Below are 17,031 nucleotides of genomic sequence, written 5' to 3'. Positions count from 1 at the left end.
GGTTAACTACAGGGTCACAGGTCAAGTGATGATCAAACATCACAATTCAAGTCTTCTACACCCAGTGTGTCTCACACAACATTTGTATTAGTCTTTATATTAATACAGACCAGTGATATTCAATTTTAATATAGATTAGCAGTGTTAATTATAATCTTGACAAATGTTCACTGTAACCTGGTCAACTGTTATTCAGTGTAATATAGACAGAGGGTATTCAGTGTAATATAGACAAATGGTATCCACTGTAATATAGACAGTTGGTATCCACTGTAATATAGATAAATGGGATTCAGTGTAATATAGACAGAGGGTATTCAGTGTAATATAGACCAATGGTATTTGGTGTAATATAGACAGTTGGTATCCACTGTAATATAGATAAATGGTATTCAGTGTAATATAGACAGAGGGTATTCAGTGTAATATAGACCAATGGTATTCGGTGTAATATACAGTTGGTATCCACTGTAATATAGATAAATGGTATTCAGTGTAATATAGACAGAGGGTATTCAGTGTAATATAGACCAATGGTATTTGGTGTAATATAGACAGTTGGTATCCACTGTAATATAGATAAATGGTATTCAGTGTAATATAGACAGAGGGTATTCAGTGTAATATAGACCAATGGTATTTGGTGTAATATAGACAGTTGGTATCCACTGTAATATAGATAAATGGTATTCAGTGTAATATAGACAGAGGGTATTCAGTGTAATATAGACAGAGGGTATTCAGTGTAATATAGACCAATGGTATTCGGTGTAATATACAGTTGGTATCCACTGTAATATAGATAAATGGTATTCAGTGTAATATAGACAGAGGGTATTCAGTGTAATATAGACCAATGGTATTTGGTGTAATATAGACAGTTGGTATCCACTGTAATATAGATAAATGGTATTCAGTGTAATATAGACAGAGGGTATTCATTGTAATATAGACCAATGGTATTCGGTGTAATATACAGTTGGTGTCCACTGTAATATAGATAAATGGTATTCAGTGTAATATAGACCAATGGTATTCGGTGTAATATAGACAAATGGTATCCACTGTAATATAGATAAATGGTATTCAGTGTAATATAGACCAATGGTATTCGGTGTAATATACAGTTGGTATCCACTGTAATATAGATAAATGGGATTCAGTGTAATATAGACAGGGTATTCAGTGTAATATAGACAGAGGGTATTCAGTGTAATATAGACCAATGGTATTCGGTGTAATATACAGTTGGTATCCACTGTAATATAGACAAATGGTATCCACTGTAATATAGACAGTTGGTATCCACTGTAATATAGATAAATGGTATTCAGTGTAATATAGACCAATGGTATTCGGTGTAATATAGACAGATGGTATCCACTGTAATATAGATAAATGGTATTCAGTGTAATATAGATAAATGGTATTCGGTGTAATATAGACAGATGGTATTCAGTGTAATATAGACAAATGGTATTCACTGTAATATAGACATAGACAAATGATATTCACTGTAATATGTATTTAATATTAAACAAGCTTCCGTTTAATACCAATTTTATTAAAACAAGTTTTAATCATATTAGCTGCTCGGTTTGAGTTTAAAGGAAGGATGTGTATCTTTTATGAATATGATGGACATTCTTACATTATAAAGATAAACTTGAACACCAATTAACAAATGACCTATTCTACTACAAATTTGGGAAACATTTTTTTCTGAATGGGAAATCAGAGGTTCCAAATCAAAATAACCACCTCTGACTGCTGATTTAACAGTTGCTGTGGCAATACATTTTCAGCAGAAAGTTTGGTAGAAATTGACTAAGCAAACATATTTTAAGTTTTAGGGAATACACAGAGCTCTAGACTTGACGCTTTTCTATATCTGAGACTTGATGTCATCTTTGTCACAATAAGTGTCAGGGCTTGCTTAATTTTCTCTTGGGTGTCCCCATCATGTTGGCTTTATGAAGTAGCTGAAATGATCATTGCCTGTCATACATGTAAGTAAAGTACAAGTAAAGTGTATGATGATGTGAAATGACACTGTTTTAAGCATATACAGCACCAGACTTTGTTGAAAGGCTACCATCAGTGTTTCCTTAATTCAGATCAATAGCAGTGGACGAAACTCATGCCGTTTCACTCAACAGTAAATTCGCTAACATAAAGGATTAGCTTTTCATCCCATCATAGTGATGGAGATAACCACACTGTCTTTTCAATGTAGGGCCAGGTTAACTAGATTAAACCATGCTAAATTTAATTTTTCGAACTTTAAAATTCAATTTAGCATGCATAAATCTACAGGTAATCTAGCATTACATTGAAAAAGCAGTATCTATTTACACAACACCATGACAAAGGTGGCATCATGACAATATCACTGTCGTATGTGAATGCCAAAATTCAAATTGCATTTTGTCACAGCAAACCATACTTTTGATGATGTATTAATAGGATCAGATACACTACACAGTTATGTTTAATAATAGGTATTTTCTTTAATCTAACAATCTATTTTGCAACAGCCCAATAATCACATGATGCTATACACTTCATATTGTGTTGGTCATGAGTTTTTTGTGCAATGGTTATACATCAATACACACACAGTGAGTGAGTGAGTTGGGTTTAACACCGCTTTTAACAGTATTCCAGTTATATTGCAGCGTGTCAGCTTAATGTGGGGGGAAAGTTCGAAGTGATCCAAGTCTTAGACGTTTACCAGTTCAGTGAAACCAACGAGTAGGGGTATGGTGCTGACAAACCTAGAAACATAATCGGGGAGAACCGGGATTCGTACCCACAATTATAGGTTTCTAGCGTGCCCACGGGACGCAACTCTGCACAGCCAATCGCGACGACTGGGCCACCCGTTTCCCCAATACACACACAGAATACAATTGAGACTTTTCCTTGCGTTCACTAGAGGATGCATTTTAAACTTACCCTCTTTTCAAGATTTACAAGCTATTACAACACTTCAGACAAAACCCATTGATGCCATATTTACAAGCCATTATAACACAAGAACTACATAGGTTTTATCATCCTGAATCCCCAAAGGCTAAATTTACATGCCATTATAACACAATAATTACAATGTATGTAGGTTTTGTTATCAATAATCCCAAGAGGCCTTATATATAAGCCATTATAACACAAGAACTATACAAGTTTTATCATCCCAAATCCGAAAAAGTCCATATTTACAAGCCATTTTAACACAAGAACTTTATAGGTTTTATCATCCTGAATCCCAAGGCCATACATACAAGCCAATATAACACAAGAGCGATACAAGTTTTATCATCCCAAATCCCAAAGAGCCATATTTACAAGCCATTATAACACAAGAATTGTAGAGGTTTTATCAACCCAACCCAAGAATCTATAGGTGTCCTCATCCTAAATCCCAAGAGGCCAAATTTACATGACATCATAACAGAAAAACTATATAGGTTTTAATATCCCAATTCCAAAAGGCCACATTTTCAAGCCATTATAACACAAGAACTATATAGCTTTTATCATCCTAAATCCACGAAAGGCCATATCTACAAGCAATTAAAACTCAAGAACTATATAGATTTTATCATCCCAAATCCCCAAAGGCCATATTTACAAGCCATAATTACACAAGAATTGTAGAGGTTGTATCATCCCAAATCCCCAAAAGCCATATGAAGAAGCCATTACAACATAAGAACTATACAGGTTTAATCATCCTAAATCCCTAAAAGCCATATTTACAAACCATAAAATGCAAGAATTGTAAAGGTTTTTTTCATCCTAAATACCCAAAGGCCATATTTACAAGTCATTATAACACAAGAATTATACAGGTTTTATCATCCTAAATTCCAAGAGTCCCTATGAACATGCCACTATATCACAAGAATCTATAGGTTTCATCATCCCAATCTCAAAAGGCCATATTTACAAGCCATTATAACACAAGAACTACATGGGTTTTATCATCTTAAATTCTAAATACCAAAAGGTCATATTTACAAGCCATTATGACACAAAAATCTAATGGTTCCATCATCCTAAATCCCCAAAAGCCCATATTTACAAGCAATTTAAACACAAGAACTATATAGGTTTTATCATTCCAATCCCAAAAGACCACATTTACAAGCCATCATGACACAAGAATCTAATGGTTCCATCATCCTAAATCCCCAAAAGCCCATATTTACAAGCAATTTAAACACAAGAACTATATAGGTTTCATCATCCTAGACACCCAAAAGCCATATTTTGAGGTCATTATAACACAAGAATTGTAAAGGTTTTATCATCCCAAATCCTGTAGTTCTTTTCTCCTAAAACCAAAGAAGCCTTATATATAAGCCATTATAATACAAGAACAATGTAGGTTTTATCATCCCAAATCCCAACAGGTTTCATTATCCTGAATCCCAAGGCCATATATACAAGACATTATAACACAAAAACTATACAAGTTTTATCATCCCAAATCCCACATTTACAAGCCATTATAACACAAGATTTGTGGATGTTTTATCATCCCAAATCCTGTAAGCCTATATGAACAAGCCATTATAACACAAGAATCTATAGGTTTTATCATCCTAAATCCCAAAAGGCCCTATTTACAAGCCATTATAACACAAGAAATATATAGGATTTATTAACCTTAATCCCAAGAGGCCATATTTACAATCCATAATAGCACAAGAACTAAATAACAGGTAGGTTTTGTCCTCATCAATCCCAAGAGGCCATATTTACAAGTCATAATAACACAAAAACTATATACCGGTAGGTTTTAATAATCATAAATTCCAAGAGGCCATATTTACAATCCATAATAGCACAAGAACTATATACAGGTAGGTTTTGTCCTCATAAATCCCAAGAGGCCATATTAACAAGTCATAATAACACAAGAACTATATACCGGTAGGTTTTAATAATCATAAATTCCAAGAGGCCATATTTACAAGTCATAATAACACAAGAACTATATACCGGTAGGTTTTTATTATCATAAATCCCAAGAGGCCATATTTACAAGTCATTATTACACAAGAACTATAAAGGTTTTATCATCCTAAATTCCAAAAGTCCCTATGAACAAGCCTTTTATCACAAGAATCTATAGGTTTCATCATCCCAATCTCAAAAGGCCATATTTACAAGCCATTATAACACAAGAACTATTTGGTTGTATCATCCCAATCCCAAAAGACCACAGTTACAAGCCAGTATGACACAAGAATCTAATGGTTCATCATCCTGAATCCAAAAAGGCCATATCTAAAACACATTATAACACAAGTATATATAGATTCCATCATCCTTAATCCCCAAAAGACATATTTACAAATGTCATTTTAACACAAGAACTAAAGGTTTTATCATCCCAATCCCAAGAGGCCATATTAACAAGCCATTTTAGCACAAGAACTACATAGGTTTTATCATCCTAAATCCCCAAGGGCCATATTAACAAGCCATTAGAACACAAGAATTGTAGAGGTTTTATCATCCTAAATCCAATAAGGCCATATGAAGAAGCCATTGTAACACAAGAACTATACAGGTTTTATCATCCAAAATCCCTAAAAGCCATTATACTCTATAACTATACACAATTTTATCATCCTAAATCCCTAAAAGCCATATTAAAGCCATTATAATCCCTAAAAGCCATTATAACACAATAACTATATAGGTTTTATCAAAGAGTTCCTATGAACAAGACGTTATATCACAAGAATTGCAGAGGTTTTATCATCCAAAATCCCAAAAGGCCCTATTTACAAGCCATTATAACAAGAATTATACAGGTTTTTTCATCCTAAATCCTAAGAGGCCATATTTATAAGCCATTATAACACAAGAACTATATAGTTCTTGTCATCATAAATCCCAAGAGGCCATTTTTACAAGCCATAAAACACATGAATTATATAGCTCTTTTGTCCTAAAATCCCAGAGGCCTTATATATAAGCGATTATAATACGAGATCTTTATACCGTAATCAACGCAATAAGCGCCCAGGGCGCTCTCAAAATTAGAAAAAGGGAGCGCTTATTAGAATTATATTTTGAGTTGAAAGATCGTAAATTTCGTGATTTATGCTAACAGCGTGAAGTGTTTACATACGACAGATATATTTTTCAAGAATTTAATTGCCCATAAGCAAGGGTGATATAAAACACAAGTGCGTATTATACACGAATAAATAAGTTTTGTGTACAGTGATCAATCGGAAGGGGTGCCGATTGGGATTGATGACTAGCCAATATATCAGCAAATATCGCCGTGGGCACTTATTAGAGCGGGGTGCTTATTACATCGAATACGGTATAGGTTTTATCATCCCAAAAGGTCATATTTACAAGCCATTATAACAAAAGAATTGTGGATGTTTTATCATCCCAAATCCTGTAAGCCTATATGAACAAGCCATTATAACACAAGAATCTATAGGTTTTATCATCCTAAATCCCCAAAGGCCCTAATTACAAGCCATTATAACACAAGAAATATATAGGTTTTATTAACCTTAATCCCAAGAGTCAATATTTACAATCCATAATAGCACAAGAACTAAATAACAGGTAGGTTTTGTCCTCATCAATCCCAAAGGGCCATATTTACAAGTCACAATAACAAAAGAACTATATACCTGTAGGTTTTAATAATCATAAATTCCAAGAGGCCATATTTACAAGTCATAATAACACAAGAACTATTTACCGGTAGGTTTTTATAATCATAAATCCCAAGAGGCCATATTTAAAATCCATAATAGCACAAGAACTATATACAGGTAGGTTTTGTCCTCTTAAATCCCAAGAGGCCATATTTACAAGTCATAATAACACAAGAACTATATACCGGTAGGTTTTAATAATCATAAATTCCAAGAGGCCATATTTACAATCCATAATAACCAAGAACTATATACAGGTAGGTTTTGTCCTCATAAATCCCAAGAGGCCATATTTACAAGTCATAATAACACAAGAACTAAATACCGGTAGGTTTTTATAATCATAAATCCCAAGAGGCCATATTTACAAGTCATAATAACACAAGAACTATATACCGGTAGGTTTTAATAATCATAAATCCCAAGAGGCCATATTTACAATCCATAATAGCACAAGAACTATATACAGGTAGGTTTTGTCCTCATCAATCCCAAGAGGCCATATTTACAAGTCGTAATAACACAAGAACTATATACCGGTAGGTTTTAATAATCATAAATTCCAAGTGGCCATATTTACAAGTCATAATAACACAAGAACTATATACCGGTAGGTTTTTATAATCATAAATCCCAAGAGGCCATATTTACAATCCATAATAGCACAAGAACTATATACAGGTAGGTTTTGTCCTCATAAATCCCAAGAGGCCATATTAACAAGTCATAATAACACAAGAACTATATACCGGTAGGTTTTAATAATCATAAATTCCAAGAGGCCATATTTACAAGTCATAATAACACAAGAACTATATACAGGTAGGTTTTGTCCTCATAAATCCCAAGAGGCCATATTTACAATCCATAATAGCACAAGAACTATATACAGGTAGGTTTTGTCCTCATAAATCCCAAGTGGCCATATTAACAAGTCATAATAACACAAGAACTATATACCGGTAGGTTTTAATAATCATAAATCCCAAGAGGCCATATTTACAAGTCATAATAACACAAGAACTGTATACCGGTCGGTTTTTATTATCATAAATCCCAAGAGGCCATATTTACAAGTCATTATTACACAAGAACTATAAAGGTTTTATCATCCTAAATTCCAAAAGGCCATATTTACAAGCCATTATAACACAAGAACTATATAGGTTTTATCATCCTAAATTCCAAAAGTCCCTATGAACAAGCCTTTTATCACAAGAATCTATAGGTTTCATCATCCCAATCTCAAAAGGCCATATTTACAAGCCATTATAACACAAGAACTATTTGGTTGTATCATCCCAATCCCAAAAGACCACAGTTACAAGCCAGTATGACACAAGAATCTAATGGTTCATCATCCTGAATCCAAAAAGGCCATATCTAAAACACATTCTAACACAAGTATATATGGATTCCATCATCCTTAATCCCCAAAAGACATATTTACAAATGCCATTTTAGCACAAGAACTACATAGGTTTTATCATCCTAAATCCCCAAGGGCCATATTAACAAGCCATTAGAACACAAGAATTGTAGAGGTTTTATCATCCTAAATCCAATAAGGCCATATGAAGAAGCCATTGTAACACAAGAACTATACAGGTTTTATCATCCAAAATCCCTAAAAGCCATTATACTCTATAACTATACACAATTTTATCATCCTAAATCCCTAAAAGCCATATTAAAGCCATTATAATCCCTAAAAGCCATTATAACACAATAACTATATAGGTTTTATCAAAGAGTTCCTATGAACAAGACGTTATATCACAAGAATTGCAGAGGTTTTATCATCCAAAATCCCAAAAGGCCCTATTTACAAGCCATTATAACAAGAATTATACAGGTTTTTTCATCCTAAATCCTAAGAGGCCATATTTATAAGCCATTATAACACAAGAACTATATAGTTCTTGTCATCATAAATCCCAAGAGGCCATTTTTACAAGCCATAAAACACATGAATTATATAGCTCTTTTGTCCTAAAATCCCAGAGGCCTTATATATAAGCGATTATAATACGAGATCTTTATACCGTAATCAATGCAATAAGCGCCCAGGGCGCTCTCAAAATTAGAAAAAGGGAGCGCTTATTAGAATAATATTTTGAGTTGAAAGATCGTAAATTTCGTGATTTATGCTAACAGCGTGAAGTGTTTACATACGACAGATATATTTTTCAAGAATTTAATTGCCCATAAGTAAGGGTGATATAAAACACAAGTGCGTATTATACACGAATAAATAAGTTTTGTGTACAGTGATCAATCGGAAGGGGTGCCGATTGGGATTGTTCACTAGCCAATATATCAGCAAATATCGCCGTGGGCGCTTATTAGAGCGGGGTGCTTATTACATCAAATATGGTATAGGTTTTTTCATCCCAAATGGCCATATTTACAAGCCATTATAACAAAAGAATTGTGGATGTTTTATCATCCCAAATCCTGTAAGCCTATATGAACAAGCCATTATAACACAAGAATCTATAGGTTTTATCATTCTAAATCCCAAAAGGCCCTAATTACAAGCTATTATAACACAAGAAATATATAGGTTTTATTAACCTTAATCCCAAGAGGCCATATTTACAATCCATAATAGCACAAGAACTATATACAGGTAGGTTTTGTCCTCATCAATCCCAAGAGGCCATATTTACAAGTCATAATAACACAAGAACTATATACCGGTAGGTTTTAATAATCATAAATTCCAAGAGGCCATATTTTCAAGTCATAATAACACAAGAACTATACACCGGTAGGTTTTTATAATCATAAATCCCAAGAGGCCATATTTACAATCCATAATAGCACAAGAACTATATACAGGTAGGTTTTGTCCTCATAAATCCCAAGAGGCCATATTAACAAGTCATTATAACACAAGAACTATATACCGGTAGGTTTTTATAATCATAAATACCAAGAGGCCATATTTACAAGCCATAATAAAACTATTACTACACAGCACGTTGTAGTGTGAAAAGAAACAATGCAACCATATCTAGAAGATATTATGATTCTAGAACTACAAAGGTATAAGATAAACAAAAAACAAGTAATATTTATTTAGAAGCTATTTTGACACTAGAACTACACAATTTCGAGAAGAAATAAAATACTACATTTACAAGGTATTTTGATACTTTGAACTACACAGGTTTTAGAAAAGAAAAATAAATTTATGACACTTTAACAATATCAGGATTCAGCAAAACAGTGATGCAAATTACAATCTGTAAATGATACTAAAAGCTTATGATAAAGATTTTTCAGCAAAACAGTGATGCAAATTACAATCTGTAATGATACTAAAAGCTTATGATAAAGATTTTAAGTTAATAATAGATCCAATCAATCAAATCATATCTATTTGTAGAGACAATTTGAAGAAGAACAAATGATACCATATTTAAAAGGAGAATGAGTGAGTATGGTTTTACACCACTTTAGCAATATTCTAGCAATATCACAAGGGGTGGGGGACACCAGAAATGGGCATCAGACTTTTTACCCATGTCTCGAATCCAAGCCCGGTTGAGCAAATGTTTTAACCACAAGGCTACCTAGTCCCCCCAACACACTTCTTGATACCCTGCCTGTCACTCGGCATTAAGGGACTAAAATTGGGGTACATGTATTTTGAAATTGGCATTAATCAGACCACGCACCCACGCACGCACGCACGCAAAGACACTGTTGTACATATAGTTTTCCCATGAATATTCTGTAAAGGGGAAAGGTACATAAATACTGTCTAAAATCTGATTAACAAATTAAATTGAACCACAACATTACTTGTTTGATAGGCAACTTGTTTGAAGTTGGCGGATGACAAGATAGACACAATTTTATGGATAACAACTTCTTTAATACTGTAAAAAGCGACGTTTCGGTATAGATCCATATACCGTTGTCAAGCAAGACTGAATGAGGGACATAGTGCAGAATATATATAGCAAGTGGAGGATTAACAGTAGAGGATTAACAGTAACAACAAGGGCATACATGAGTGGGATAACATAGGTAGGTGTGACAACAAGGATGATGCTATCACAACACGATGGACAGAAACCACATAGCACAACATTACTATTTCCTCCTGTAAAATACAATATTCCTGTACTAAAAATGAATATAATAATACATGTATCATCAACAAAATAGCAATACAAAGTATCCATTCTTTGAAATCGGTAAAAAACAGCCATATCTTTAGCAAGCTTTACAAAAATTAAAGGATCAAACATTTCCTTTGAATTTGCAGGGAGAGCGTTAAGGTGTCACTGAACATAGCAATATATATAAAACAACAAACTACAGTGTGTGAATTGACAATGTTATATTCAGTAGAGTGTATGAAGATCGGCTGTAAGGTGTCCTGCTGTCTGAAGAAAACTGCCACCCTATACAAAGTCGACACTGTTCTGCTGTCTGAAACGACTGGATCATCAGTGTACCATCCAGTCACTCTGTCAACAGATCCTACCTGTGAATAAGAAACACAACCCCTGTCTGAATGTCTGTGTATTACTACTAGCCATCATGCTGCTGGTGAAACATACTGTCACATGTACTGTACAAACACAACCAGCGTCTCAGTGTGTGTGTATTTTAACCATACAAGCAGAATTTCCTGCGATTACATCATTGCCATAATCCAGTATTTTTGTATCATTTACACAAAAATTCCTTTAGATTTTCAATATCCTCTTCACCGTCAGCTGACATTAATTAGTTGTGTGGATAATATATAGTTTTCTTCCACCATTGTTCTGTACATGGACCACACAGGAAAATCTAAGACAACATCTGAAACAAAATTGATTCTGAGTGATTCTTAAGAATCTCTTTTTCCGTTTGTTAAGTTGAACTTAGTATTTAGTTACGTGTGGTTGGGACGATGGAGTCTCCCTCTCCACTGGCGTATATTTTTTAATTAAATGCTGCAAGTACAAGATCTCTGAGGTCAGATGCTCTTTGCATGCTCAAAAGAGACGTCCAAATCTGTTACTCTCTCTATCTGACTATCCTGATCACTGACGATCCGTGTATGGTTAAACAGTTGGTAACTGTTTGATTCTAACCTTATTCAAGACCAAGACCAGTGATGTGACAGGTTGGCATGTATGGCACATGCAGTTAGGTATGTATCTTCTAGTCGTTCCTTTTCCAGTGCCGCACAGTCGAAGTCAAGAGTCCACACAGTGTTTGTGAAAACTTGTCTTCGAGTAATATTGAGACACACGTTCTTTTCTGACAAAATCAGAGTAAGTGGCCAAGAACCAATCAACGACTCCAGGACATATCAGACACAGACACTATTCCATCCCTGCTCTGAAGAAAATGGTATATCATTCTGCTAGACTTCTATGTCCTGTACACACATTAAATTTTTATCTGGAGGCAACAGAGCCACTTAGCAGACAAAAAAAATGTCTCTACATATCCTGTTGGACAAAAATGTTCTGGACAAAAGACATGACTAAAGCAATAGTTGCAGGATGGCTATAAAGACTGCTATAATTGATAGTTTCCATCATGTACAACTTCCAACTACAGTAGTCGAAGCAGTGACAGCTCATGAGATCAGAGCCTTGTCAACCAGCTTAGAATCTTGGAACTCTGTATCCAAGTGGTCTCTAGTTTCCAGTGACGTCCCGTGATGTTCAGCCAGATATATACTCCCTGGGGCCTACAGTGGCTGCCCAGTAGTCTACCATCTTTGTTTTTGGTTAACAGCCGGAATAACATTATAAGATGCTGAATGATTATCAAGTCCACCAGAAGTAAAGTCATAACCAGAAGTGACTTCATTTAGAATAGGAAATGATGCCATCAGAACCAGAATGATGTGATTAACAATGGAAATGACGTAATTACTGTCAGCAGCTAGAATTACTCGTTATAAGTCATATTTGTGGCAATTTGACTATAATTTGTCAACATAATGTTTTCACAATCGAAATACATGTAGCGAGGGAAGTCCCTACGGTGACTGGTCAAATTGTTCAATACGTTAAAATATCCCGCAATAGCAATCACCTGTACCAAAGAGCTATGCTTATAGTTGTTATAAGTTTAAATATATATAGTAAAGGCTACAACTAACGTAATATATTATTCCTGATAAAACAATAATTTCAGATACAATTTCTTCCGACCATTGCATCAAAATTATTTGAAGTGGTATCATTGCATATTTTTTAACTGAATCACGGGTAGATCGGGAGAAAAAGTGTGTACAGCTGAATGTTACTTCTGGCTGAGTTTACAAGAAAATACACACAGTATCTTAATCTCTGCATAAACAGCAATGCCTATGAGAGCAAGGAATACAATTTTAATGGTAAATCATCATGTCTCGTGATGTTTTATATGTAATGACTTATTTTTATTGTCCCAGTTTGTTAAGCCTGTTTGTTCACCTGAAAAAGATGAAGGGATATGATGTGGGGTTTTTTAAAGCGCATAACAATCAATAAATATTTCTTTACACTATGAATCATAAACAATTACTATTACAGTCTTTTTCCAAACTCTGAAACATACATCATAGATCATGTTAGGTAGTTAGAGCATGTACTGTTGTGTTGGTCATCTACCCCCTATGACTCCACCTCTGTTAAGACTCAACAGCCTGAGACATTGTCAGTACCCAGAGGGCATCACTGTCCCCAGACAATGTTGACACTTTAATTTTTCTGAAAAAGAACTGAAGTTGAATTATTCAGACTGTGAAATACATTGAATATTTGCTACTGTTTGAACTTTGAAGTTTTCTGCAGTTTTGAAATTTGAAGTGTATGGGAGGGACAGTTAGAGAACGTTCCACTTTGAAAAATAATTTTGACTGTGCCAATATCATGAAGGTCCAGTCTTTACATGCTTGAAGTCTTGCAACTTAATATATGCTTGAGTACTGGAGTACTGTTATCTGTTTGTATTTTTATCGTTGCATATCGAGATACGTATGGAATCATGCCCAAAATATTGAGATATGTATCATATCGTGACCTACCAGTATCTGTATTGTTGCAGCCCTAGAGTAATCCCACCCACCTTCCCCAATTATCTGCATCAAGTTGGATACAGGAGTTTTGGAAAGAAATGAGGTTTTCCTGCCTGGCCATGTTTGCAGGCCGATGGTGGAGGAAAACTATTATCTACACAACTAATTAGGGTCAGCTGACAGCGAAGAGGACTTATGTCGAAAAGCTAAAATATTTTTATAGTCTGATGACAGCCAAAACACAGGATTATGACAATGACACCCTGCACCGTGCCCGGGGCAATAGATCCTGTGCAAGCGCCAACCCTCCTTTGTTACATCCTATAGTCCACCATTCGCACACCGTCTCTCTTCAAGTACACACGTGTTTCGCTGTATCTAATCGCTTATATATGTATATATGTATATATGTGAATACCTGTTTCAACAATATACTGTGTCGAGGTGTGCGGGGTTCTTGTGGGCTACACTGCTAGTAACAAATTAACTTGCTTACAAATTAATACTCGTGCTTAAGGCTACCTGCTTTTCAGCGGGAACCTTTCCGGGGTTACCTGCTTCTCAGTGGGAACCTTGTCTTTCCTGACTTTTCAGCCAGGGAATCGTAAAATAACATACGTTGGGGGTAAACAATTGCCACGTATATTGGCCCGGCGGCGGAAGTCGTCTTGTCAAGCGGTAGCTGACAGTTGGGTCCGCGGCGGTAGCCGCACAATGGTTTTGCTAATGGGGCCGGGCAGTGGGATCTGCTTTGGCCGGCTACCTGGGGCCGGGCAGCGGTAGTCTGACTTAGGCCAGCAGCATGGAGCTGCTTTTGGCAGCGTGGTAGTTGCCAAGCAATGGTAGCATTTAAATATGCTACCACGGGGGCCAGACAGTAGTAGCGGTCTCAGGCCAGCAGAGTTAGCTGCGAATCGCTGTTGGCCACACTAATGGCCATAGCAACGGTAGCATTTGGGTATACCTAACTAGCAGCTTAGTAGCCCCCTAGTACCTGCACACCCTCGGCCATTTAATCCAATCTCATCTTGCGTTTTATTATAGGCACGGACATCCATAGCGCGGTGGCCCGTGCCTCTACTTGGCATATCGCGGGATAATATCTACACAACTAATTAGGGTCAGCTGACAGTGAAGAGGACTTATGTCGAAAAGCTAAAATGTTTTTATAGTCTGATGACAGCCAAAACACAGGATTATGACAATGATATATCAGAGGTAGTATTCTTAGAATTACTAACAATGATAACTATTGTTTGATGTCTGAGTGTCTTGTGTATTACTACCATGCATTGTCCCAACTACTAAAACTAACTGTCACATGTACTGTAAATACACTATCTAACATATGACCGTATATGCGTCAAATCAGATATAGGTATAAGTATTTCTGTTATACATGATTAGCATGAACAATATCAGTGTGTATTTGTATGTCTTCCTGGTTATCAAACTGACAAAGAGACAAACAAAGGAGATAGTAATTATAATGAATGCGACGTTTGGTGTAGATACTAACACAATATCCCACAACACATCACTTTCTTGATAACAATGTTACTATCTACACCAAAACATCGCATTCATAGAACTATCTCCCTTGTTCATCATACCAACTTCTAAATGCCACTTAAAGAAGTGACAGAGAGATGACATTGTCACGTAGATGTACAGCTTCCAATGCTCACCTTAGTGAAGCTGCTGTTCCACCAGAGACACAATCTGGCCAGCCAACTCACATGCTTGTGTAGCATCAGCGTGAGTGTATACGTCAGCCGGGATCCGGGGGTATGCAAGTCTGTCTGGGTAGCGCAGGCGGTTGAAGTCCTGTATAACACTCTGCAGCCGGGAGGCAAGGGATGTCAGGGAAGGATTACCTAAGTATCCAGACAGGCTGGATATGTCATGAGTTCTAATCGCATCAGCTTGCCTCGAGTCCTTATTGTACAACAGGGACTTGATGGCCTTTTCAGCAGCCTGCAGATAAAGAAGTAGATGTGTTGGAAAGTGTTTTGTAAAAGAATACCACAGTGTCATGTAATTCCCATATTGAGAACTGTTTGGTCATTAAGTTTGTTATGATACACGTGTCATGACATGAGATGAGCTCAATTGTTGGGCCATGAAACAATACATGAAATAGCAGTTATGTTTATTTCAAGTAGAATCTGAGCAATAAAAATGAATTGAACTGACATTGATGTAGGTGTCATATCATCTTAAGGATAGTAATAAATCATTAAGTCTGTAATGGCTGGGGTGGGGAGGTGCAGGTTGGCAGTGGCAGTGATGTGTTGATGTGACCTTGATGTTTGCAGTTGGCTATATAAACAATGTTCTCTTTTAGTAGTATGGATACGAGAGATTTTGTGTGCGGACGTTGTAGAAGACATTCCGCGCTGGATATTTCGAACCCGATCGGAAATGGGAAAATGTTTGTTTACATATAGATTTTGAAGCAGAGTTTGTTTAGGAGGTTCTAAAATCTGTTAGTGACTTTAGCATTAAAAATTTTGAATATTGAATGTGTCTATGTTTGTGTCGTAGATTTGGTCTGTATCTGTTTGCTTGCATAGTTTTGTAAATAGTTGCCAGTTGTCCGAGGGGGGTTCTGATCTTATATAATGTTTTTTATATGTCTCACAAACAACACACCATCCGCTATTTCTGAACACATATCCTCAAGAACCAAGGCCATAACATCATGTGGGAAGCCACCGAAGTCCTGCCTACCAACAACAGGCGAAAAAGAACACTACAAGAAACCCCTGACGTCAGGAGACACCAGGCAGCCGTAAGGGGTATATATAGGAATTGTAAAGCCAATCTCTCGTGTGGCGTCGCAGTTACAGTGTGGTCTGTGTATCTTATGTTTATGTCCTGTGCATTATGGTTATGATCATTTTCTGTTGTCAGGTGTTGGCAGTCTTGCTGCAAGGCAAATGTCGTCATAGTGACAGTATGGTTCTGATCGAACCACAAAGCATGGATGGTATCTGCTACATGCATGTATCTTACAAGGCTAGTGACGCTACTGGGTTTGTAAAAGGAAAATTTCAATGCAGAGTAAAAATGTCTCTGCGAGTGTCACAGGGGAAGCCACATTGTGTGTTTGTTGCTATTTTTACCTATCAGTGCTAATTACCCCCAGCCTCCTGTTTGCCCATTGTCCTTTGCCAATTACCACTCAGTGATAATATAAGTCCTGGTCTTCATAACTGTCAACTATCAATGCTAATTAATGTTAAGTGTTGGCTTCAACAGTCTAATGCTAATTATCTATTGCTTATCACATAACAG

The 17,031-nt window shown here is 36.0% G+C and overlaps 1 protein-coding gene across 1 annotated transcript in view; it reads right to left on the bottom strand.

Moving 5' to 3' along the window:
• Positions 1-10,667: 10,667 nt before the first annotated feature.
• Positions 10,668-17,031, bottom strand: part of LOC124135768 (sacsin-like) — a 62,644-nt gene continuing 56,280 nt past the window's right edge. Inside the window, exons 8-9 of the mRNA XM_046501317.2 lie at positions 15,420-15,708; positions 10,668-11,208 (exon numbers count right to left, since the gene is read on the bottom strand). Coding sequence (XP_046357273.1) covers positions 15,421-15,708 — 288 coding nt within the window. The 3' untranslated portion in view covers positions 10,668-11,208; position 15,420. The remainder of the gene's footprint in view (positions 11,209-15,419; positions 15,709-17,031) is intronic.

Source organism: Haliotis rufescens, unplaced genomic scaffold, assembly GCF_023055435.1.
Source record: "Haliotis rufescens isolate VD_foot unplaced genomic scaffold, xgHalRufe1.0.p SCAF_1, whole genome shotgun sequence".
NCBI classification, from domain to species: Eukaryota; Metazoa; Mollusca; class Gastropoda; order Lepetellida; family Haliotidae; genus Haliotis; species Haliotis rufescens.
This window is presented reverse-complemented; position numbering and strand designations above follow the sequence as displayed.